Source organism: Tetrao urogallus, assembly GCF_951394365.1.
Source record: "Tetrao urogallus genome assembly, chromosome: 1".
NCBI classification, from domain to species: domain Eukaryota; kingdom Metazoa; phylum Chordata; class Aves; order Galliformes; family Phasianidae; genus Tetrao; species Tetrao urogallus.
Window position 1 is genome coordinate 2,809,538 of NC_136813.1, and position 25,632 is coordinate 2,835,169.

Here is a 25,632-nt window from a genome sequence, read left to right on the forward strand (position 1 = left end):
CACTGTTGAATTGTCAGCATTGTATCTGCCAGGTCTTGAAGGTGATCATGAAAATCTTTAAACTCTTGCTGATCAAGAGTGTGATCAGATCAGTCCTTTGCTCTAACTATCTGACCTGTCCTTTGCTGACTTTTCAGGCAAACCCTGAAAAAGAATTTTACAGTCATAATCCTAGGGAGAGAAGAAACGACTTAGAAATACTCTATTTTTGTCGTGTTCCTTAAACCCTTTGATCCTTCCCATAGCCCCTTGATCCATCCCTACGTCATCACTGATTGAATTCTTTCTTCTTATTTTATAACCCACAACTGGATTCTGGATTATCTCCAACATGTCTGTGTTTTCTGTGCAAAATGTTGGCCTTTTCTGAGTAATAGCATGTACCCTTCCCAGCAAAAACTTTAGAACCACTGTGGCTGCATTTCCAGCAGGACGTGAAATATGGAGAATACAGAAGCACATACAATTTTTCTTAAACATGTATCATCCCTCCCCACACAAGCACATTTAGTAGATCCTATAAGAAGAGCTGAGTAAACTCCTGATCTTCTTTTCCTTATACAAATCAGTAACCTCACCTCAGAATGATATTATAGACTCATATCATGGAATGGTTTGGGTGGAAAGGGACTTCAAAGGCCATCCAGTTCCACGCCCTTGTTATGGAAGGATTGCCACATATACCAGAGGTGAAATATCACTGATTAAATGTAGACATCTGCAAAGCTGACATCTACCAAACTCATCTCAATGCATTCCACAGCTCATGGAGGGAAATGGAAGCTCTTCTTGATAATGATTCATTTAATTCTCCAGCAGATATCAAAGACATCTGTTATGAATCACCTGCAGGGAGCTCCTACTTTCTCCTGTAAACACAACAGGAGTGGAAAGTGACTAAAAAAACAGAAACAGATTCAAAATCAAAGGAAATGAATCCTTCTCACAGGAGGACAAAGAGAACCACACTTTCTGTACACATACATTTGTTGCTGGTTTTGGGTATAGCTGCTGCTGATGTAAATCCTGGCTTTCCAGCCCAGATTGGAATACTGATCATTTAAAATACTGCCCATATTTACTTGTGAGAAGCCACATAGGGATCGATTTTTCTGAATGTGTTGTAAATGTTGTAAGTGATTCTGCCATTCAGCTGTCACGTTGAGGCTCTGACATCCATCATCCTATTGAATGGTGCCCTAAGTAGGATTCCTGCCCCAAAGAACTTCTTTGTGTCTTCATAAAGCATCATCTTGTTAACAAGTGCAAAGATCTTGGTTAGCAAATTGAAATGCAGCTTCCAGGGTTACATTGCACATCCCTTCTCCTTGGGTCATAGAGAGATGTTGAATTTTAGACAGTGGTGATAGAATCATAGAATCATTAATGTTGGAAAGGCCACTAAATTCATCAAGTCCAACCCCAACATACCCCCACCATGCCCACTGACCATGTCCCTCAGTGCTACATCTCCATGGTTCTTGAAGACCTCCAGGGATGGCAACTCCACCACCTCTCTGGGAAGCCTGTTCCAGTGAACTACTACTCTTTTAAAGAAGTAATTGTTCCTAATGTCCAACCTGAACCTCCCCTGATGCAACCTAACGCTATTACTTCTTGTCTTTATAGAGCTCGTGGTCCATCAGAACTAGAAATTCATTGACTGTTAATGACATATCATAATCATTTCCTATTTGTAATTTTACTTTCAGAATTTACATTGTCATGACTAGACCACTGTATTTTTATTTTCCGCGTATTGTGAGTGCAAAGGTTATAAACTTCTTTCTGCTATTCAGACAGTTGGTATACCTTCTACACATTGTATCTACATGCTTCTTCTTCATTTTTTGTCCATTTTTTCCCCTTCCTACTGGCTTTTTTCTGAATCAGAGAGGTTCTCTTGAACTTGTGTGATGCCTTGCACTTGATATGGGTTATATTATTTATATTGATAAGGTAAGGAACAGGCTCTCCAGGGCAGTGGGCATGGCCCTAAGCTGCTGGAGCTTGGAGGACATTTGGGCACTGCTATCAGGCATAGGGTGTGAGTTTGGGTGGTGCTGTGTGGAGCCAGGGGTGGGACTCTCTTTCAGTTGAGTATTCTACATCAGATGTCTGTATTGGAAATAGGATGCTTCTAGCATTGAGGCCTGCAGGTATGGCCATATTGCTCATTGTTTCATATTATCCTTGCTGGATCAAGACTTCATTTCTTTTCTCTTGTCAAGGAATACACTATTGATCAATGTATAATGCACCTCAGAAGGGACCAATTCTACTGTACATCAGTGAATACCCACTGACTGCAAAAGAGTAATTTCAGGTTACCTTTGCTGAAAAGTGACCTACCTCTTTCTCCAGACACATGTAGGCCAATGTCCACTCCTCTTTTAGCCATGGCACTGGGTCTTCTCACCATTCACATCACCACAGAATCATAGAATCAATAAGGTTTAAAAAGACCTCTAAGATCACCAAGTCCTACCCCAGCCCCAGTCCCACCATACCACTAATCATGTCCCTCAAAGCCACATCTCCATGATTCTTGAACACCTCAAGGGATGATGACTCCAACACTTTCTTGGGCAAGTGCTCCCTGTGGTTACTCCATGTTATACCACTCCCAGCTTTCATCCTTGAAAAATGCAGACAGTTTCTAAAAAAAAAAAAGTAATAAAACAGCCAGCACGTTGTGCAACGTGAGGCTGCTGTAAAGCTCAAGGCTCACAATAAGAAGGTCATTGATTATGACTTTCTTGGAGACGTCAAAGTAAACATTGGCAATATCTTTCTGACCACTGAACATTTGGCTCGTTGATGCACAGGGAACACATAGGACAGCTGATTTACATATACTTCGTCTGCCCTCTGGTGGTGAATGGCTGCTGATTAGTTTTTTTTTCATGCAGATGCATTTTTCTGTACACATACTTCTGAATATGCATATGTATTGACGTGTGGCAAAGAATGCTGTCATCCAAATTGCACCTTCAGTCTGAATTCTGCAGATGTGAGTAGCAGTGGTTGTCATGGGCTGTCACCAGACATTTTATGCTGAAGATTTTCCACTTGGCTGAGAATGTATTAACATTTAGCTCCATTAAAACATCAGCATGAAAATAACAGAAGTATATTTAATATATATATTTACCAGCTTGGAGAGACCTGTGAGCTCTTCATCTGTCCTTTCCTTCTCTATAAATAAACCTTGCTGCAACTGAATCAGCTGCACAAAATTAAAAGCAAAAAATTTCTGCAGGGCCTTTTTTTGCAGCAAATGAAGGACTGTATAAAAATAACTGCATGGATATGCTTTTCCTTATGCAATGCCAGTCTGGATGACCAAGGGGGTGCAGGGAGAAAGGTAGCTTTGGACTGAAAGCAGAGTGACCATGATTGCTGGGAGGAGATATATTCCTTTAGCATCTGTGTGGGTTTTATTATCAGTTCAGTGAGGGCTCAGCATCATTTGCTTACTCTTTTCCCTCTCGTAGCTGCAAAGAGCAGAGGGATTTACTTCATGCCTTTTGGCACTTGCATACTGGGAAAAGGGAGTCTCCTGCTGGCATGTTTATTGAGCAAAAGCAATAGAGTTCACAGACACAATGGTGTCCCTGTTGAGGTGCATGCAGAATCTGTCTCTTATTTTCTCACCAATTTGGCTTTCCTTTGGTTACATGATTGAGAGAAAGGAGGATCTGCAACAAGACACTCCTCTAGCAAATGAGACAGAAACAGCTCTTGGTACATATGTTAAGTCTCACAGAATCACAGATTCACAGAATGGCCTGGGTTGAAAAGGACCACAATGATCATCTAGTTTCAACCCCCTGCTATATGCAGGGTCACCAAACAGTAGACCAGGCTGCCCAGAGCCACATCCAGCCTGGCATTGAATGCCTGCAGGGATGGGATAACTCGTTCCAGGTTCTAAGTCTACTGGGATGTGAGCCAGAAAAACTCATTTAACATCTTCACTTGACTTGAGCTGGGTTTCCCATTTGGGAAAACAACCTCCAGCCCTTGGAGTCATTGAGTTTGCAAGTTCTTTTGTAGACTATGTTCATGATTTTGTGTTTGCCCTGGATCACATTTCAAAGCCATGCACAGGGAGGAGTACACCATGCCACCGCACTCATTTAGCTTAGGCAACATGGATATAATATCCATAGTGACCAAACCCATTAGTGTACATGGTATACTGACTGTGGCAATACACCTCTCTGCTTTTGTAAGCATCATGGTAGCTCCATCTGAACCACTGATCAGTCCCTATGCTCTGGATTCAGCTGTTAAATTGCTGCCACTGATGGTCTTTAGGCCCAAACAGTCCGAGGTTATCTCTATCCTCATGTAGTGATTGATCTAGTGGTCTACAACACTGCCTGCAGCAGAGGAGTTGGAATTAGATGATCTTTGAAGTCCCTTCCAACTCAAGCCATTCTCTAATATGATTTTCTGATTCTATCCCTGGGGGGCAGGAATATTCCTACCAAGTATTCTGGGTGTTCAACAGCAGAAGAAAATTGAAATTTCAGATACAGTGAATGATTTGCTGAAGATCTTTCAGGATGTGAAACCTGCCATCTCACCACAGCCGGAAGGCTCAGCAGCTGAGGAGGTTCTTCATTTAGTACATTTCCACCTTACCATCTTCTGCTGGCTGGGCACATATGGACAGCAGTGCCTGAACATGAAATGATGGCAGTTTCATTCCACCTAAGTTACCCTTTTCAAGCTGATTCCTGCTCTCCATAGCCCTCAAAGCAGCATTCATTTGGTCATTCTGTATACTGAGTCTAGGCATGGACCCACCATGAGTAACATGTCATAGCTCTTTGTCCCAGCTGTGCTGCAGCCCTGACAGGTGCAGCCAAGCAGAGCAACCTCGATGACATCTCTCTGTGAATACACTTTGACACTTTACTTGGATAACAACCTGTGATTATTCTCTCTGGAGTTTTCTGAGTTATGATGGTGTCTGGGGAGCTAGAGTTACAGATCTGGCCAGGCAGGCAATCACCTTTGCAGGGAGCCCACACAAGTAGGTTAAACAAAAGCTTTATTTCCACAGTGTTCTTGGGACACGGTGCCAAGACTTCACAGACGGTTCAGAACAAGGATTGGCAAGGAACACCCTGCTCCTGTGATGCTTTCTCATTACAAACAGCCCTGAGTCACAAATGTGTGCTCAGATCCAAGTCTGAACTTCCTTTAAACTTAGAATTGTTCAGGTTAACAAATTTCAGGTTTGTGTTTTAAAGCAATGATGTGTCAGAACAAAGATCGAAGAGTCATAGAACCATTAAGGTTGGAAAAGACTTCTAAGACCATTTAGTCCAAGTGTTCACCCACCACCGACATTGCCACTACCACATTCAGAGACTGCAGGTACACTCTTGATTCACGAGTAAAGCTCTCTGGTTCCACTACATAAGAAATAGTGAACAAATAATGAAATCTGGTCTGATTGCTAAAGCGGTTAATTGTAGTACCATCTACCATGAGATGTTATTCTCTGCTATGCAACGTTCCGACAATGCAGTCTTTCTGGTGAGCAAAAGGTTCAAGACCAGAGTTCAAGGCACACACTCTGTTTGCTGTCTTCTCTTCCTGCCTACAACTTTCTGACTGCTGTGGAGAAAGGTCAGTTGGTTTCCTGTAGGATTTCAGGATTTTGAAATACTATTTCAGTTCCAGCTTCTGAACAAAGAAAATAAATAAAGAAGGAAATTGGATGCGGAGGTCGGAGCTGAGACATCTGCCTCCAGGGCTGCTTTGCAGTGGGGCTGGGATTGGAGAGAAGGCCCAACAGACGGGCAGCTGAGGTATCTGGCAGGCAAACTGTTAGAAACCCAGACCATTTTCCATTTGGAAACTGCAGAACATTCACAACTGGGCCAATTCTAGCAACAGTAACAAAAAAAAACTTCAACATTAATAAACGTTTTCTGTTTAAGACCAACTGGAATTTCATGCATTGAATCATGATCTTTGTTTGGACATCAAGCCTAAATAGATATAACATACAGGAATTGGACTTGATGATCCTTATGGGTCTCCTTCAACTAGGAATATTTTATCATTCTGTGACTCTGTACTTCAGATTTTGTCCTTGGCCCAGTATTCACTTTCCTTGAGCTTCTCCACATATGTTAATGAAAAACATTTCAGACATTTAGCTTTTTGAAATTGAATGCATTTATTTTCACAGTCTGCTGTACAGGTCTTCGAAAGTGCCTGCAGCCTGCACTACCTAGTTTGACTCATGAGTTAAGTCCAGGCAAAAGAGGGGCTTAATTCCTTTGAATAGAATCATTATAATCTTCTAAGAGAACAAGGAGGTCATTTTTTTTAACCGACTTTCAGGTGTTTAATGGATTCTGTGCAGGAAGGGAGACTATGTTGTGTCATGTAATGACAATATGTGACAAAAGTCATGGATGAATAGAATCATTAAGGTTGGAAAAGACTACTAAGATTATCTAATTAAAACCACTCATTAGAGAAGGAAGGAGGACCAAGGGAGACTGAGACTGCAGATATCATGAAGCCAGGCTTGCAGGAGGGCTGTGAAAATGTATATGAATGAAGAATAGGATGATGAATGAAAATACCAACAGCTGTAAAGTAATGACCACCATAGGAGAAGTGTCAGATGTTTCTTCCACTGCACAGAATATGGAGTTGGTCATCATAAGAATGACCTTCATAGTACATTCCTGGTCTCCCCTTACATCAAATTTTCTGTAACCTACATCACTGCCCTCACAAGTTGACCTAGCAATCCTATAACTCTATGCCTATGCCTGCAGTAACAGATCTAAGGACATCATTCCGCAGGACCTCAGTGTGAGCATGGAAAATGAGAGGTCCTCTGCCTTCTCCCACCTACACTTATATTGATGAGGCCAGTGGTGAGAGTCATGCTAGGATTTTCTAGCATGACTGAAGGGAAATACAAGGATGTTGGAGAATTGGACTAGATGACCTCTAAGGGTCCTTTCCAACTCAAGTGATTCTATGATTCTATGATTGTATGTGTGACTAGAGATGAAAGAAATCCTGAGCCCAGCTTCACCTGTGATGCTCATGGACTTTCATCCAGTTGATGACCACTGTTACTGAGTGTGAGCAGATGGGAGAGGGGGCTTTAATATTATGCATATGACCTTGCACAACTAGAAGGAGGCAGGTTGACCTGATGAACTCCGTGCACTCATAACGGGGGAAAATCCATTGCTGATGTGAGGACAGAAGGTTGTAGAGAAGGGAGGGCTCCTGCTGCAGTGACCGTGCTGTCCCTGACCTCACCACTGAAGGGCAAATCCCTATCATGCCAATGTAAACAACCAGAGCTTCAGGGAAGGCGGATGTTGTTGCATGAGGATGTCAGAGACAGCACAGTTTCATGAATTCAAAGAGGGGTAATAATACTGAAGTGCTCTCAGACCCATTCCTGCCTTCATCCAAATCCCATGGTAGAATCTCAATATTTTCCAATGTACTGCAGAGAGTGGCATGATTCCCTGCATGTTAGCATCCTCTAGTGTGGGAAACTATCCTAAATCATAGAATCAGTCATAGAATCATAGAATCACAGAATCATAGAATGGTTGAGTTGGAAGTGACCTTGAAGCCCATTCAGTTCCAATCCCCTGCCATGGGCTGGTAGCCACCCACCAGCTCAGGCTTCCCAGGCCCACATCCATCCAGGCCTTGTGCACCTCCAGGGATGGGGCACCCATAGCTTTCTGGGCAGCTGTGCCAGTGCCTTACAAACCTCATAACGACGATCATCTCCCTAACATCCAATCTAAATCTGCCTTCTCCTTGTAGCTCTTCTGTCACTCATCCATGCTCTTCTGCATATCACCCCCACTACCCCACTGTATGGCTGCTGGTTTGGGCATTTTGAGATTTTATTGAGATCTGTCTCTAAATAACTGAGTAATTGAGTGAGTATGTGGGGTTCTCTATATGGATTTATCAGCAGTGAGTGCTGAGAGATAATCTGAAAAAGACACAGATACAAAGAACAAGGCTTTCACACAGAGGAACAAGTCTCCAAAGATCTTTATTGTCATTTGGATTTAATTCACTGTTAAAAATACTGTAGATCCTATCGGAAATATAAACTATTTTTGGGTAGTGTGAATTGGACATAAGTGCACCTCCTAAAGCTGTCAGCAGATTTGCATGATTACGTGACAATTTATCCTATAAAATGAGCAGTAAACATTCCTGTAGTCACTGGTTGATAGTGGTTTTCTGAGCGCATGCCTAACTGTCCAAGAAATCTACCAAGAGATCTATTCATAGTCACCTGAGATGCTGCCTGCAGAGCTAGAAAACTTACATTTGCTACTTTCAGCAAATGTCTTCCTCTTACAACATCCTAACACTATTTTAGGAGCAAAATAACGAGAAAAGAGTGTGATACAATAATTATATTTAGTATGTTAAGAAATCTCATGCATAAACCTAAACCTGTCTGAACAGAACAATGCCAGGAAATTATACGTATGTTTTATAGCCTTCTAACAGCAGAGGTTATCATGCTTTGGGATGAGTCCTCGGCCTCTTCTTGTTGGAAGTAAGAGTTAAAAAAACAAAGTGGCTTCAAAGTGAATTCAGAATTATCTTGGGATTACTCAAGTCATCAGTGATCAGAACTTTGCTTTTCTGCTCCCTTTTCCCACAGATTGACTGCTTTGTTATTTTTTTTAATAAATTCGAAGAATGCTGTTTATTTTTGAAGACTACAGACTGAAGAAATAATTCAAAAATTGTGTGCAGAAGGGCAGATTGAAATCTCCTTGTACAAATGCTCTTCAGCTGGAAAAAGTTTACAGCTATTGAATATTTTCTTTAAAATATCTCTTTTTGCAATATGAAAAAAACTTACTAAAAGATTATTTTTAGTGTGTAAGTATGAAATCAAAACAGGATACACCAAGACTGAAACATATCTATGTATCCATGCTTATATATAAATATTTGAAGGTGGAATATATACATCATGGCCAACTGAAGAATTGTTTTATAGTTGTTACTGCATTGTTGTTTTTTTTCTTTCCTCATGCATTTACAATCTTTAACTTAACATATATCAGAAACAGAAGGCTGTTCTCCTGCATGCTCACTGTTACACTGCCATATAAATGGAGCAATGGGAAGTCATTTGGGAGGGATGATGGAATATTCCTGCAGCTGCCAGATATTGAGTCTCTGACTGCACCTTACAGAGCTATACTTAGATAATTTTCCTTTCAGAGAATGGCTTGGGTTGGAAGGAACATCAAAGATACTAGTTTCAACCTACTGTGGGCAGGGTTGCCACCCTATTCATCATGTTCCTGTGGGTGTTTTTCTTCATTTGGAGGCCAGATTTGAATATACAGTCATACTCAAGGCAAACCCAATGATCCAAGTCTTACTTAGGAGGAAATGCTATGTCAAAAGGAAAGGTGGAGGTGATCATCAGATTCCCATAGAAAACATGCATTTCTGCCTGTGACATCTGAGAAGCGTTTTTAGACAAGATGAAAGTTGTTGTAAGCCACAACACTGTTCTGTAACAGCTTCTGTAACAGAACAGCTCTGCTGAATGTTTTTAACATGGGAAAATTATGGAAAAAATACATAAGCCGATTTTAAACTCAAATTTGCACTGAGCAACCTAGATAATATCCTTCCCTGGAAGTATGTATTGAGGTATACTGAAATAATGCTTGGCCTACATCTCTTCCACAGCATGTTATTCCTGGATGAATTTTCACAGAGGGTCATGACACACTGGAACAGATTGCCCAAGGAGGTTGTAGATGCCCCATCCCTGGAGGCATTCAAGGCCAGGCTGGATGTGGCTCTGGGCAGCCTGGTCTGCTGGTTGGCGACCCTGCACATAGCAGGGGGTTGGAACTGGATCAGCATTGTGGTCCTTTTCAATCCAAGCCATTCTATAATTCTATGATTCTATGATTCTATGAATTTGTGACTGGATGGGCAAGTAGACTGAAGAAGGTGAAAGCTCACCTCAGCCCTTCTGGACAATTGAAGTTAGAAGACAGCTGTCAAAGGGCTGCTATGACACTTCAGTGTCCCACCTGGAATACCAGCTTTCAACCAAAACAGCCAACAGTTACTGCCAAAAAGACCAATGCCACAGAGTAAAATCTGGATTTTGAAGAGCATGAATAAAGTTTCCTCCTATTTCACTAATAGTTATAACATGAATGACTTTGACAATGCATGTGTTATACTTAATATGGTGAATTAGCTGCTCTGACAATAACTTGCTTAGCTTTTTCTGTCTGGCTAGCTTCCTTTCGTAAATATATCTTCAACAATGTAAGAGGGTTATTGGTTGTTATTTATCATTTTCATTTAAATCATCATCATTTAACTGCTAGAAACTGCTAGAAACTATTTAACTGGTAGAAGTCCTGGGTCTTCTGTTGAGAAGAGTTTAACTTGGGCTTGAGGGAGGTCTTGGTGTTTTCAATGAGCAACTTCTGTGGGCAATATTGATTAAATTACCCTATCTGCAGTTCTCTGCAGACTGGCAGGAGAGACATTAATAAAGTTTGTTAGAAGCCAGATACTGAAAGAAAGTAAAAAAAATGGACAGAGAAGTGGCCAACAACAAAAGCATTTGACACTGATGAAGAGTGCTCTGTTGGCAGTGCCTACAGGCTAAGTGCTGGCCCTTGGCAAAAACCTGCTTTTGCTCACTGATATTTTACTTTGAACACCATTGGCTTTGAAACTACTTAGAGAATGGGGAGCAAAAAGAGTGTGATGCTTCAGGCTTTTTTTATTGATTAAATGATGGACTTTTCCTTCTCTCAGCCTCACTTTTTAAGTTAAGAAAATTGATCTCTTGTTATCACCCAGCTAAAGGAATGCAGAACATCATTCTCTGCATCTCAGTTTTCCAATGCCTTGACATTCTCTCTTCATCCTTCTTCGGGATGATGGGCATGAAATGCTTCAGATGTAGTACATAGGTGTGTGTATAAAGCAAGAAAAAAAAAAAGGGTCTTTCAGTTTAGAACTGGAATTGCAAAGATGACATATTTTGACATTTTTGATCAGAATCACATTTTGGCATTTGGAAACAAATATTGATTCATACCAAACTGCTTAGTTTCAAAACTGTCATTTCAGTCTGAAGATAACATTAAAACAGCATTTGCCACTGAAATGTCAATTTACAATAAACTGTTCCAGCTTCAATTGACATACAGCAACCAAAATATTTTGATTCAGAATTTGCATTTGTGGGGGAGGAAAAAAAATCTTTTTTTGTTGTTGTGAAAAACACTTCCTTGTGAATTGTACTGATCTTCATGAAACCAGAGTTTCCTACAACAACAACAAATCTATTTATTGCAAAGTGTTTAGCCTGTTCTACAATTTCTGACTGACTGGAATACTGATGAAGAAGTGGTACTACCCACCAACTGTACTCTCTTTCCAAAATTGCACAAGTGATATCACGATGAATCAGGGCCCGGTTTCAACCAAAAATGATGGTCAGGATTAATCCACCTGCAAAAGCTATGAGGCTGTAGTAATTCTACTTCTCTTATCTGTAAGGAAACTAATTGTAGGGTGCGGGCTTCTCTGCTGGGGTTGACTTCAGAATATCCATCCCAGTCTCACTAGTTCTTTATTGTTCTCAGATATCTTCCTCTTCAATACTTATCTCAGCTTCCTTTACGCTCCCCATTTCTTTAAAGGCTGTTTTTGTCAGTGTCCTCTTTGTGTTCCTTAGGACAAATTTAAGTTTCCTGGTCAACATGCCTGACCAGTTTTGGCTGTAAAACAGAAGACAGGAGGAGTCAGCAGCCCTGCTCGCTATTCATTTTATATCATTTTGCATCAGACCAAGCAGAAACATTAGATTTTCTCAAAGCCATCAAGGACCAAGCAGGGAGGTCTTTTGGTACAGAAATACAGAGATGCTGTGGTCCCCACAAAGCACTGTAGGAGTCACATGGGTTAATGAGAAATGCAGAGCTTTCAACCAAGGATATCCACTTCATAAAGGTAAACCTTATTTCCATAAAAATACCAAAGCGTTTCAGCTGCTCATGAAGAACATTTCTAACTGTACACCACAAGCATGACAAGTCCTCTGTCTGCTAATAGCAGAGATTCTTTGTTAATCAGATGGGTTTCTTTGGGTTTGAGGTCATTCACTGACACTTATGGGAAATGTGAAGGCCCAGATGCTTTGACAGCCCCACAGTCCCTCCATGTCTGACACAGGAGGCACAATGACACAGGAAGATCTGATAGGCACAGAGTTATTGTACTATAGTGGGAGTTCAGAAACAAACCAAATATAAAGGAGTTATAGAAGGCCAGAAGCTGAGCTTCAGTTAGTTCTCAAGTCTGTCTACAACTTGCTCTGCATCACGCATCACATGAAATCAATTTCACTCTGTACAGTAAAAGAAAATTTTCAGGCTGTAAGCTGAAAAGAACAAACTCTAACACATTTCAATATCAGTTATCACTATGTAAGCATTAAAGAGAATTATTTGAGAAACTGTTTTGCACATACACAGATATGTAAGGTTTCAAACTGTAAACATCACTGCTGTAACAATGAACAAGTAATTTAGAAGAAAAATATATGTAAAACTGACTATATAAAGCAGGGATCCCAAGAATATAAGACAAGGGGCCTTGAAAGTAGAGGAACAGAAGGGTATTAGGCCAAAAAATTATTCATATTGATGACCAATCAATAGTATAGAATTGTTTAGCAGCCCAATGAAACTCTCCTCAATGACAGCACAGGATAAGCCATTTTCAAAGGATATACAACATAAACAAAGCATATACAAATACTAATAACACTGGAATCAGAACTGTATTGACCACTCTGACACCAACTACTGCTTCTGTGTTATCATTTAAGGGAGTTACTTTTTGTTGTTTGATGTAAGGTTTTTGAAGGTCTGGTTACCTGCCCCTAAGGACAGGTCATTCAATTTGGAAGTAACAAAACATCCAGGACTCCCTACTCTCCGCACATAGGATGAGAGGTAATGGCCTCAAGTTGCTTCAAGGGAGATCGAGGAATGGATACTAGGAAAAATTTCTTCTCAGTGTGGTCAGACATTGAAACAGGCTGCCCAGGGAGGTGGTGGAGTCACCATCCCTGGAAGCGTTCAAGAACAGCATAGATGTGGCACTTGGTTTAGTGGTCATGATGGTGATGAGTTGATGGTTGGACTTGGTGATCTTAGTGGTCTTTTCCAACCTTAATAATTCCATGATTCTATGGTCTCTTCACTCTCACATTTGGTGGGAGACCAAGGACAAGTGCAAGAAAACAGTAAGAAATTTTAAGGCGTATTCCTGAATCTTAAGAAACTGCTAATGTACCGAGTCCATGTGATTTAGGATTCATCCCAACAGTTCATTTATTCAACATTATGAGAAAGAGCTAATGACTTTGTAAAAAATGATCAGAACTCTTGTGCAGCCAGTAAGGAGTCAAGAAAAATAAATTTCCCTATGTGTCTTTTTTAAACCTTTCTGGTGCCAGTGAGAGATTTGTCTCCTACTGTATTGCTGAGAGATGCCTCTGCATTCCAAGATGGAAGCAAATGATGCAGAGCAGCAGATGGAAGAGAAGAAAGATGTGGATGGGAGAGAAATCAACAGAAGTGAGTGCTTGGTCTCAGAAGTTATATTTTTATTATTTAGAGAGATCATGCAGATCATGCAATCATCTAATATTTTTCCAACAGTGGGGCTGAAGGAGAAATAGTAAGCTGTAATTTTATTGGGCTTCTGTGTAAAGCGGGTTTCACTTTCAAGTACAGTGTGAATCTTTGTCAAAAACTGTGCTGAATCAGCTTTCAGACCTCAAATTCAAATTTGAACTTCTGGTCAACCACACCTTGCTAGTTTATGGTTTGGCCAGCAAGAAGCAACTACAGCAAAAAGCAAACTGGTATTTTTTCAAGCATGAAAGGATCTTGAGGGGTCTATTCTTACTGAGCAGAGTTCATGGACAAAGACTTCAAAACAGAGGGATAAGTTAAAAATAAATAAATAACTATAGGCCATATTATACACCACATAACTTCTGATTTCCAACCAGATCATCCTAACTACACATTTATTTCTCATCTTGGTACCATAACAATGAATAACAGATCTGATCTCATGAGGTGTGCTAAAAGAAAGCAATAATAGGCCACGTGGGTTCTTCCAGGCTTGAATTCCAGTTTCATCTGAGTTTACCATGAGCTGGGCTTTTCCTTGCACACTGAATTGCCATCAAGTGGATCAATAATACGCTGCAAGTAGATGCAGTAGTACCATGTGTCTTGTAGGAATGAATGGGAAAGCAAGTCATAAACTTGCTATGAGACCCAATAAGGCTGCTACTGTCTCTAGACAGCTCTGGTGCCTCTGGTGCAGTTCCCAGCATCTTTTGAATGAGATGGTTTAAAAGTATAATACATCGTTTTGACCAAAAAAAAAAAAAAAAAAAAAAAAAAAACCAACCAAAAAAAGCATAAAACTAAAACCAGCAATGTGCAGACAAATGACACACAAGCGGACACTAAACAGCAGAGCTACGTGAGGGCTGTCCTACAGCTACTACCTCGGATCTAGGCCTTTTTGCCAAGTTGTTTTGCAGCTTTCCTCCTTTTGAACTCTGCAATTTCTTCCGAGGGTAACCCATGAGCTTTACACCTGCAGTGAACAGGTAGGCCATTAGAGAAAGAATCAGTTCAGTTTCATGTGCAATAAAGAACAGACCATACTGGTGACTATGTGAAAATGTGCCCTCTAGTGTGAAGAGAGGAAAAAATTGTTGGGCCTTCAACTTGACATATTGCAAAGAGTGAAGTTAACTAATTTAATTTTAACTGTCCTGAAGTTGCTGAGACAGCACATTTTGTAATCTCTATAGCCAGGCACTTCCAAATTGCTCTTGACACATCCTAGACACCTCTCCCAGGCTGAGATGAATGACTTTGTTGATCAAGGATCTCAAATTAGATTTTGACTAGATGGATCTTATAGACAATGTGAACCCTGTGGTAATTATTCTTTTATTCCTCTGATCCTCCCTTAGTTCTTCAAAAGGAAGAACAAAACCAAACTTCAATGAAGATCTTGTGGTCTGGTTTTTGGGTGGTTCCATGTGGAGCCAGGAGCTGGACTGGATGATCCTTAAGGGTCCCTTCCAACTCAGGATATTCTATGATTCTGTGATCTTTAATTTGTTTAGTGTAGTTCCTCTCTAAGTGCCTTTTTCTCTTACATGGGGTGTTGGTTTCAACAATTCTTATCTCTCAAAGCTATGGACCTATTTCCAATTGGAATTTCTATATAACTGTCCCTTGAAACTGCCAGTTTTATCTGACAGCTTAGCACAGATTTTAACAGACTTCCTGGAGGGAAAAACGAATCAGTTTTCAACTCTTTCACCAGTTCTGTCTTATAAATTATTGTCTTTGAATCATAGAATCGTTAAGGTTGGAAAGACCACTAAGATCATCAAGTCCAACAATCACCAACCCATCACCAACATGCCCACTAAACCATATGTACAACCACGTTGTTCTTCCATGTCTTACCTAAATTCTCAACTCCTACAATACTTTTCCTTCTCATAGAAACATTGACTCCTATTTATAAACCTTCCTGTGAGTGCCAGAGCCTTCAGGGATGAGTGCTGAAGACCAAAGGAAGACCAAAGGACATTTAATTCATATGAATTGAATGAGGAATAGATTCTTCTGGGAATATACAACTCAGGTGGGAATCATCCCAGTACCTGCAACAGAAATATTTCCACTGGAACAAAAAATCTGGGGCTCTCTTCTGAGCCAGTGTAGGGAGATAGAAATTACTGAATGAGAGAGTGTATTTATCTCAAAGATGTCTTGCACAGGAAAGAAGAGTGGCACCTGGAAGTGCCCAAATCTCTACTTGATTCTAAAAGCTGTGTAACTTGCAAAGCTCAGAAGGACATGGCTATGCCAGAGCTGGATAATTTACAATAGCTAAAGTACTACCAGCTGGTCCAAGAGGAGGAACACTTGGACTCCAGCTCCTTTATGCAAGCAGTGGCAAAATTCAGTCACACAGAGATAAGTGTGAGGAACTTATCCCTGAGATAACCCCACTGAATATCATCCACAGGGTGATGGAGGATGTTGTTGCCTGTCTCTGCACAACAGTGCAGCAGGTTGTGACCTACCAGCAGGCCAAGACCTGACCAGGGTCTTTGTGGTTCAAGCCCAATATCAGATTTTCTAATCTCTAACTCTAAATACTGTTTATATATATATCAAATAAACTTTTGCTTATGAATTGGACTTCACCCACAGAACAATAATAAGAAAGATCCAGTACAAACAACACTGATACATCTCCTGAACTTATTAGTGTCTGAGCAACTGAAAACTGCTGATTCTGCATCCTCCATCCTAATCTTTTCCAATTCACCCTGTCTGAAATAATCTGTTATTTTTTCCAAGACCTTTTCTTCCCTCCATCTTGTTTCTGAAGCTAGCAGGAGAAAAGATCGTGTGAGGTTCTACACTCCAACTCCCTGGACAGGATCTTCCTGAAACACTGGCACAGGTTGCCCAGAAAGGTGTTAGATGCTCCATCCCTAGAAACATTCAAGGTCAGACTGGATGAGTCTCTGAGCATCCTGATTGAGCTGTAGGTGTCCCTGTTTGTTGCAAGGGAGTTGAACCAGATGGCCTTTAGAGGTCTCTTCTAACTCAAATGATTCTACAACTGCATGATGTTCATAGACAGAGCATCACTCTGACTTGGCCATTCTACCCTTCACTAACAACAACTATGCTCAAATAGCCTCAAGACCTCAGTCATGAGTGAAGACATCTTATCTGTCTTCTTTTCTTATTCCCATCTCATACAAACTCTTGTACTGGAGCAAAACATGATCTACTGCCAGGTATCTTGGGCAACTCATTACATCTCAGCTCTGTGGTCCTGCTCCAACTAACCCCGGGGCCTATAACGTGATTCACAGAATCACAGAATCACAGAACTGTAGGGGTTGAAAGGGACCTCCAGAGATCATTGAGTCCAACCCCCCTGCCAAAGCAGGTTCCCTACAGCAGGTCACACAGGCATCCAGGCAGGTCTGGAACATCTCCAGAGAAGGAGACTCCACCACCTCCCTGGGCAGCCTGTTCCAGTGCTCCGTCACCTCACTGTAAAGAAGTTCTTGCGCACATTTGTGCAGAACTTCCTATGCTGCAGTTTCCAGCCCTTTCCCCTCGTCCTGTCTCCACTCACCACTGAAAAGAGTCCATCCTCGCCATTCTGCCCCCCACACCTCAGATACTGACAGACCTGGATCAGGTCCCCTCTCAGTCTTCTTTTCTCAAGGCTGAACAGACCCAGTTCACTCAGCCTTTCCTCATAGCAGAGATGCTCCAGGCCCCTCGCCATCTTGGTGGCCCTCCACTGGACTCTTTCCAAGAGATCCCTGTCTGTTTTGTACCGGGGAGCCCAGAACTGGACGCAGTGCTCCAGATGAGGCCTTACCAGGGCAGAGCAGAGAGGGAGGATCACCTCCCTCGACCTGCTGGACACGCTCTTTTTAATGCATCCCAGAATGCCATTGGCCCTCTTGGCCACAAGGGCACACTGCTGGCTCATGGCCAACCTGTCATCCACCAGGACACCCAGGTCCCTTTCCGCAGACCTCCCCTCCAGCAGGTCATCCCCCAACCTGTACTGGTGCATGCAATTATTCCTCCCCAGATGCAAGACTCTACACTTGCTTTTGTTAAACCTCATCTGGTAATATGAGTGTTCACTCATCTGAGTGCTCTCAGTACTTATTCCTCTTGTTATCTCTCAGCAATGTCATTCATAAAAGAAATCAGTTCTGCAAAAGCATCCTTCCAGCCTGCCTAAGGGAGAAGGAGAAACTACCAGGCACATTTCAGCAACGTCAACCCTAGGGCCAGTGCTGCAAGCTAGAATGTGGTGGACAAAGCCATGTAAGTAGCCCTCCTGTCAATCCATACAAATACCTGCAAAGGAAAGGGCAATGCACTGAATCACAATCAAAGGCTGCTACCTAAATTTTCTTCATTTCTGAACACTTTGAGTTTCTTACAGCAATTCTCCAATATTCCAGAAGCCTCAGCTTGCTCCTAAAGAGCCTGTTTAAATAAATCAGCTGAAGCAACTACATTCCAAGTTACAGAGCCTTGTTCAAAGGGAGATGAGTGAGTCACTAGCTTTCTTTACCTTTCCCTCTTTAAAACAATCAGAATTCGGATAGAAATTCTTCTTTCTCACCTGTTTATGGCTTAGCTGTGGCCAGAACATTCCTTTTTCTTCATTTTGCTGTTGTATTATTGGCGGTTTAGAAATAATCTTAAAAGTAAACATTGACTGCGAAGCAAAAAAAATAAAAATAAAAATCTGTCCTGACATGGAGGTGCTCAAGACTCTGAGCCAGAGTGTGCTTTGATTTCCCCAAATATCTTATATTCTATATAAAGTTTGTTTATGAAATCCTGTGATACTGTTGTATAAGTCCAGCCATGTAAGGACAGGTTTTTGGGTTTTTTTTTGTTTTGTGTTTTGTTTTGTTTTTTTGTTTTTGTTTTTGCTGCTGCTGCTTGCTCTACAGGCTCTTTATTTCAAGTTTAAATGTGTATTGGGTAAAAAACTTCAAGTGGTATCCTTGGGATTCCACTTGCCCCTCAAAGAGTTACATTAGCAGCAACAAGAAAGATTCCCCAGTGATCCTCTCCTATCAGACTGCCTCCTTACAGACACGGAATGAGAGAGCTTTCTCTTGGGTAGAGTAAGAAGCAATGTCGTCCTCAGGGATATCCTTTTCCTCACAAAAACCTGTTTCTCATTTGGTATTTGGAACTGGATTCTTTGAACATCCTCCACTGTTTCTCACTCATTTCATTTTCAATTAAATTATTGGTGTTTCCTCCAAGGCTGATCCTCACATATGGGAAAGTCCTGAAGCTGTCTCCAATTCCTGGCTGCATCTTCATGAAGACTTGATGATCTTGAAGGTCTTTTCCAACCTGAGCAATTCTATGATTCTATTCATTTTTTAGTGATTTCTCACTTCACATTGTGCCTAGCATTTATGATGATGTTGGACTGATTACTCTATGGAATCTTCCACTCTTAAGAACTTCTACATGATTTCATACAAGAACAGGGCTCTGTGTTTGATGACCGTGATGCAAAACTCTTGTATGTCTTTCCCTAGGCAGTGTGTTGATGGTTAAAAACCCTTGAGAGGATTTATGGTCTATATCCAAAAACTGAATCATATATCTATTTATTTTTCTCCTGTTGGCACTATTTAATTTAAGATAGGATTAGAAAAGGAAAGTCCCCAAACAAAACTGCCTCCTGAGATAGAAGTTTCCAGCTGCTTGAAAGCACTGTGTTCAGTACCAAAGCACATAATTTCTGAAATTGGACTGTAGAAGTTGGAAAGTTAGAAGAGCCATCGTGTCACTCAACTCCCCGAAGCTGCAGATGGATGTGATCCTGTCTCGTTGTTGACTGTGGTTTGTTTGCTTGTTTGTTTTTTTTTTTTTTTTTTTCTGAATTTCCAATGTTACTGAATATTTTCAGGTAGTAGATAGTTTTCAGTGCTTTGAAAATGCAGCAGGCACAGGCTTACATTTGGTAGATTTCTATAACCTCCTTTCTGCTGTTGGGGGCAAGAGGAGTGCCTCACCAGTGCCGATAAACGTCTGTCTGTTCCAGAGCATCACAGCATGTCAGCTTCCAGTATCTCACCATCTGCGTGCTTTTTCTTTGGCTGCTCTTTAGCCCTGAGATTTACCTCCTGGTGTACCCTCAAAGAAACCTCCCAGCTTTCCTTCAAGCCTAACTGAAATCTCCAAAAAATATCAAGGGCACAGTTAGACTGCTGCTTAATTTTTCAGCATGCTTGTTTTGTCTATCTCGCTGTCTTTGTACACTTTCTCTATGCCCAACCCAATCTACTATTGTTTCCTGCAGTAAGGTATAAGATTTCTGCAGAGAGCCTTTTTCTTGGTCTCGCACAATGGAGCCCCAACCTACAAGATCCTGAGACGAAGCAATACAAATCCTAATGAGCTGCCAGGAAACAGGGGAAATAACATCCATCACAAGGTACATCTATCAGGGAAGCTGTAGGAATTTGGGAAAGGACCAAGGAGCCTATTTCACTGCCTGCACTGTTTTCTGAGGGAGGTTAAACCTCAAATAGAAAACTCTCTGGAGTAGGAGGCAGCTCTACAGTCTGGATATTAAACCTTCATTTTCCCTATGTCCCTGTGTCCTGAGACACTGATGAACATCATCAGGTTGATGAACATCAACCCATTTCCCATACAAACAGTCTGTGAATGGATTTCTTACTTAACTTCCAGTAAGCTTTTTATCTGAAAACAGATATACAGACCCTCTGTAGCTCGATATAAGGTTGATTTTACGAATTGCCTTTTAGTTCATTTGATTTTGTGCATGGGTGGAAGCATATTAGGAACTTTAGTGGAACTGACTTTCTTCATAATTAAAATGCATTGTACCCAATATGAGCAATATCACCTGCAACACCTGGCTTTTAAGAGTTATGTGTGTTTATCTGAACCTCTTTACACAACTGCAAATATATTAAGGCCTAGTGCTGACAATGGAATTCAGTGATGATGTTCCAATTAATGCCTCCACAAGACTGTAATTGGGATTAAACAGAGAGGTTGGTGGATATCAATTAAATTCAAATTATGTAGATGCAGTAATGGTTCCTTTGTTAATCATTTGGCTATGGCCTGAGGTTTATTGCTAGACAGACAGATATATTCTCTCAGTGATTTCAACAATACCAGAAGGAATTGTTTTCACAGTATTTTATGGGACTATTAGTATTAAACAAGTCACGTAATTAAATCTCCTCCCACATTTTTACATGTGTTGAAGTTTGGCTTCTAATCTGTGCTATATGCAGGCTCACCTATGCAAGCACAGGATCATTTTCCAGACCTAGGCATGCCAAGATTACAATCACACTGATAGTTTGAAGTAGAATAATGAAGCTTGATTGATGCCTAGAGATCTATGAACAGCACATGAGCTACCTGACCGTAGATCTGCTCATGACTGCCCACCAGAGCTAGAAAATTGGCTTCACATATATCAAGAAATCCTCCTGCCAAGGACTGGGCTTTCAGCTCTATTTGGTTGATGAGTTTTATATCATAGGATATATAGTCAGCACTTTCTTGATGTTACACTGCAGCGTAGGCTTGAAATAGTCTGCATTTCACACAGTATTTTAATGGACAAAAATCACGGACTTATGTCAGAAAGAAGCACTAAGATACCATGAGCGAAACCAAGTTGCTCAAGCTGCCCAGCTTCATATGATAATTCATGGGGTCAGACACAGATCCACCCATTTTTATAAAGACAAAATCAATCTTCCTAGGATTACTTTGAGCCTTTTCTCCACACAGCACTTCCATCCCAAGGATTTGAATCTTAAATCCATGCCCCCCAGACTTGTCCTTCCATAGTGTAGATATGAGACCAAACCTAATTTATTTACCTTCTCTTAGGAAGTACAAACTCTCAGCAAGAACCCCAAAATTGTCTGTCTGACAAAGTTTGGGCCACTCAAGTTGTAAAATAAAGCATGAGCCACAGGCAGTTGACATTTTTATCTCTTAACTGACTGGGGAAAGCACACATCATCAGTAAAGATAATCCAGTTGACATATGGGAAAGTGTGAAGCCATATAGCTCAATTTAATTTTGTTTTGTGAAATTCCTCAGAGCATACAATGCGTGAAATACCCTCATCCAGCCTTGTGGGCACTCATTAGTTTTCAGAGCAGTAGACACCAGGAATTAAGGACAAGTTCAAGCAAAATATCTCTCCAGGGTGCCAAGCAGATTACATTAAAAAAGACATTACAGGCTCATTTGGGTAAAGGGATTTTCCTAGACCAGGGGCTGAAGATTTACACTGGCGCAAAGCCCCTTTCCTTGTTGTTCAGTATTTCATGACCTGTGGTGGTCTAAGTCAAGAGTTCAGACAGAAGGCCAAAACTATGAGTTGAAAGTCTGCAAGGCACCTCTCAAAGGAGCGTTCCTTGCTTTTGTGAGCCATTGTGATGAATGAAGTGATGAAGAATGCATTCCTCACTCTTATGAACAGAAGGAGAAAACCTGCTGATCCCAGTAGTTATGAGGTTGTACAAGACCTCATGGAAAGGAAAGATCTAAACAGAAGAGGAGTTACTTCAGGATAAGTGTAAAGATGAATTGAAGAGGAAGAAGAAGATTCCTTATCTCAAAAGCCTACAGATGAGGAAATTCAGGAAAATATTCAAGCGGTGACTTGAAACCACCATACTGACCAAGACATAGCTGTAACAGAAGAATAACAATCAGCCTCTAATAAATCGGCATAAAAATTGAACCTCAAGACAAGGCTGGAAAAACAGGACACCGTGTCTGAACCTTGGCTGATAATAGCACTGCCTGTGCACGAGGCAGTTCTAGTGTACTTGCTTTTCTTCTGCAGGACCCAGCTTTCATTTTGAACCCTTAAATTCATTTAAGGACAGGTTCGGTTTCATTTAACTTTGATTTTCCCTCTGATTACTTTTACATTCATTCAACTACTGTGGAGACAGAAATAGTGCAAAAGAACAGCGAAGATCAGAGCACAAGGATGCTCAAGCTCCCTTGATCTTGGGCGTGTAGGACAATTTTTTTTCCTCATCATATTGCCCCCATCCTCAACCACCCAGACCTGATGTATTTCTCATTTAAAATCTGTACTTAAAAACAGTTCTAATCTGCATAAATCTGACCAAATACAGGCAGATATTACCAGATGACTTTTAGAGGGCTGTCAACAGTCAACAGAGGCCTGACAATTGACTTTGAGATGGTAAAACCCAGATGAGAAGATTTAGTACTCCCTTGGTAGCGTGGAGAGACAATTCACTTTAGCAATCTGGCTAATCTCCTCCAAGTTTTGTATTTCTCATGAAAAATGCATCAAGGATATCAGCACACATTAATCAACAGCCCATTTCCATCAAATATTAGCAATAAAATGCTTCCAAGTATAAGAAACGTGCATCTCTCACACTTAGCTTCCAGTCACCTACTGTCTTCCAACCTGATACTCAAATACCTTAAAAGATATGACCCAAAATACGATTAATTTCATGTTATCTCTAGAAAACTCTGCGAGCACTTTGTACACATGGGCTGTCCTGAATGCAACTGTCCAGCAGCTAAACGTTATCTGAAAAGTGAGATAAATACCCTTTCAATTTTACTAAGAGGAAAGGAGGCAAAACTTAGAAAAAGATTACTCAAGAGATGTTAGAATTGAAATAAAAACATACACTGCTTGGTGTCAGACACTGCAGGACCTCCTTACAGACAATGACCATCTTTCAAATACAATTTACCATATTCCAATGTAGATGTTCAAGCAGGCCAGTCTACTTACACCCTGTTAGCATGTATTAAAGAGAATCAAGCTTGAGTAACTCCAGTGTGGGTGATTATGCTGTTCTAGTCAAATAAATCATATTCCCAGTTTTCACGGCCTTCCACAACATCATTTCCAGGCATTCAGCATATGACAGCTGAGCAGGGACACTCAATCTGCAAAGTCAGGTATTGTAGAACATCAAAATGGCTGAATGAGTTATACTCATCCTCTCTTGTATGGAGGCAACATCATTAAGTCTTTAATTGCATAACGCTGATATACCTCTAAAACAAAGTATCTTCTTATGGTTTGGTTGAAATGAGCAGTGCTGCAGGGAATAAATGTGTTTGTAATGAAGCTAGTGTTTTCTGGAGGAGTTTGATGGAATGAGAAAAATCTGAGTGTCACACACATAGACACTGGGTAGGAGGGATATTTGGGAAGGAATTGCCTGGTTATCCACTTCTAACGGTCTACAGGGTAAAAGTAACAAGTTCTCATGAGACTTTCTGGGAACTGTGATTCAGGAGAAGTGTTGAAGCACCTGCACCACTCCTGAATCCCAGTGCTATGCCTGAGAACGTGTACATCGCCAAGGACAAAGGATGCAAAAACTTTGCAAACAGATACCAAAGACATTTATTCCACCAGTGAGCTCCAACAGTGACCTTGTCACAAATATATTGAATAGTGATTAAGTCACACTCACCCTGGCTTTATTTCAGGAGGTTTAGGTAAGGGCTTCAGAAATCCTCTTTTCCCAACCAGCCAATATGTGTCTTCTACTCCTTTACCCTAAAATAAAAACAAAAGTCCGGATAAAGAACATTTTTTGGACCACCCTCTGTTCAATACACTCTGAGGGATATATCCAGAGACAGAGAATGGCTGGAAGTCTTTTGCTCTCTTTTGCAATGACTCAGAGAGAATTTTAGTTTCACTGCCTTTAAAAAAACAGACCTTGTTCAAACTGCCATGTACAAATGACCTTCTCTAATCAGGGTCATTGAAACTACACAGTTTAATAGAAATGAGGATCTCTGATCATCTTATTTTGCAGCACTGGCATCAATAATAGAAAGATTTTACAACTGCTTGTGGGCTGAATATCAGAACAATCAATTCCTTTTCCTACATCAATAATTTAGCTTTTAAAGTGAGATGCATCTGATATAATCCAGCCACATATACCAGAGCCAACCATCCCTGTCTGGAGCCAGTGCTGGAAAACAAACACTTCTAGGGTGATATTTATCTTCACAAAAACTGGACACTGAAACTAAGTCAGGTTGATAATTTCCTGAAGTGCCATTTTATCATCACTGACTATACAAAGCCTTCTTTCTATTAACTAAACCTGGAGTGATTACCTCAGATATCTCACTGCAGCCATATGAACTTGGGTAAAAAATACTTCTTTGATGTAAAAGATTGTTGGGAGACCTGGGAACGTAATCATACGTCCTGCTGCAGATGTTTAAGGTAAGCAGAACTGCTTCTTTCTAGTTATTTTATAAGAAGATAAGTGATGTTTTATTTAGTTGTGTGGTATTTTGTGATGCATTATTTTGTTTGGTTTAGGCACTGTGAAAATCAGCAGCTTCTGTCAAGGCTGAATTAAATAGAGTCCTAGAAACTGGGAGAATTTCTGGCTGAAAAGTTAAATTTTGAATGATAAAAGATATTATTGTGATATCAAAATCCTCATTTCATACGGTAAGTGGCTGATCAATGGAGTAAGGTATGCACTTTGTCCCATATGGGTAAGCTGAGTATACAAATTCATACAAATGTTTGTAAACCTGCATAGCATGGATGCAAGTCACCAGGTAACCTTTAGTCATCATGAGAAAGATGACAGCACTTCTAGATTTAAATGTCCTGAGTTGTTCTGCATGTCCACCTTGGAAGGGTGCTGCACTGGTGTCTACAGTTCTTGTTGATGAAAGAGAGCTGAAGTGAAGGCACATACAGACATTGACTTTAGAACAAATGAGTCTTTTCCACAAATTCCTTACAATTTTGTGAGTCTCTTGTCATTATATATTGCCTTCCCCCCTCCCCAAAAAATAAAATTCAGTTTTTGAATCATG

General features: G+C 40.7%; 1 protein-coding gene across 1 annotated transcript in view; it reads right to left on the reverse strand.

Moving 5' to 3' along the window:
- Window positions 1-11,689: 11,689 nt before the first annotated feature.
- The window catches only part of GUCY2F (guanylate cyclase 2F, retinal), a gene marked incomplete at both ends in the record, with an annotated part of 44,848 nt that continues 30,905 nt past the window's right edge, over window positions 11,690-25,632 (reverse strand). Inside the window, 2 exons of the mRNA XM_079546476.1 lie at window positions 11,690-11,828; window positions 24,249-24,334. Coding sequence (XP_079402602.1) covers window positions 11,690-11,828; window positions 24,249-24,334 — 225 coding nt within the window. The remainder of the gene's footprint in view (window positions 11,829-24,248; window positions 24,335-25,632) is intronic.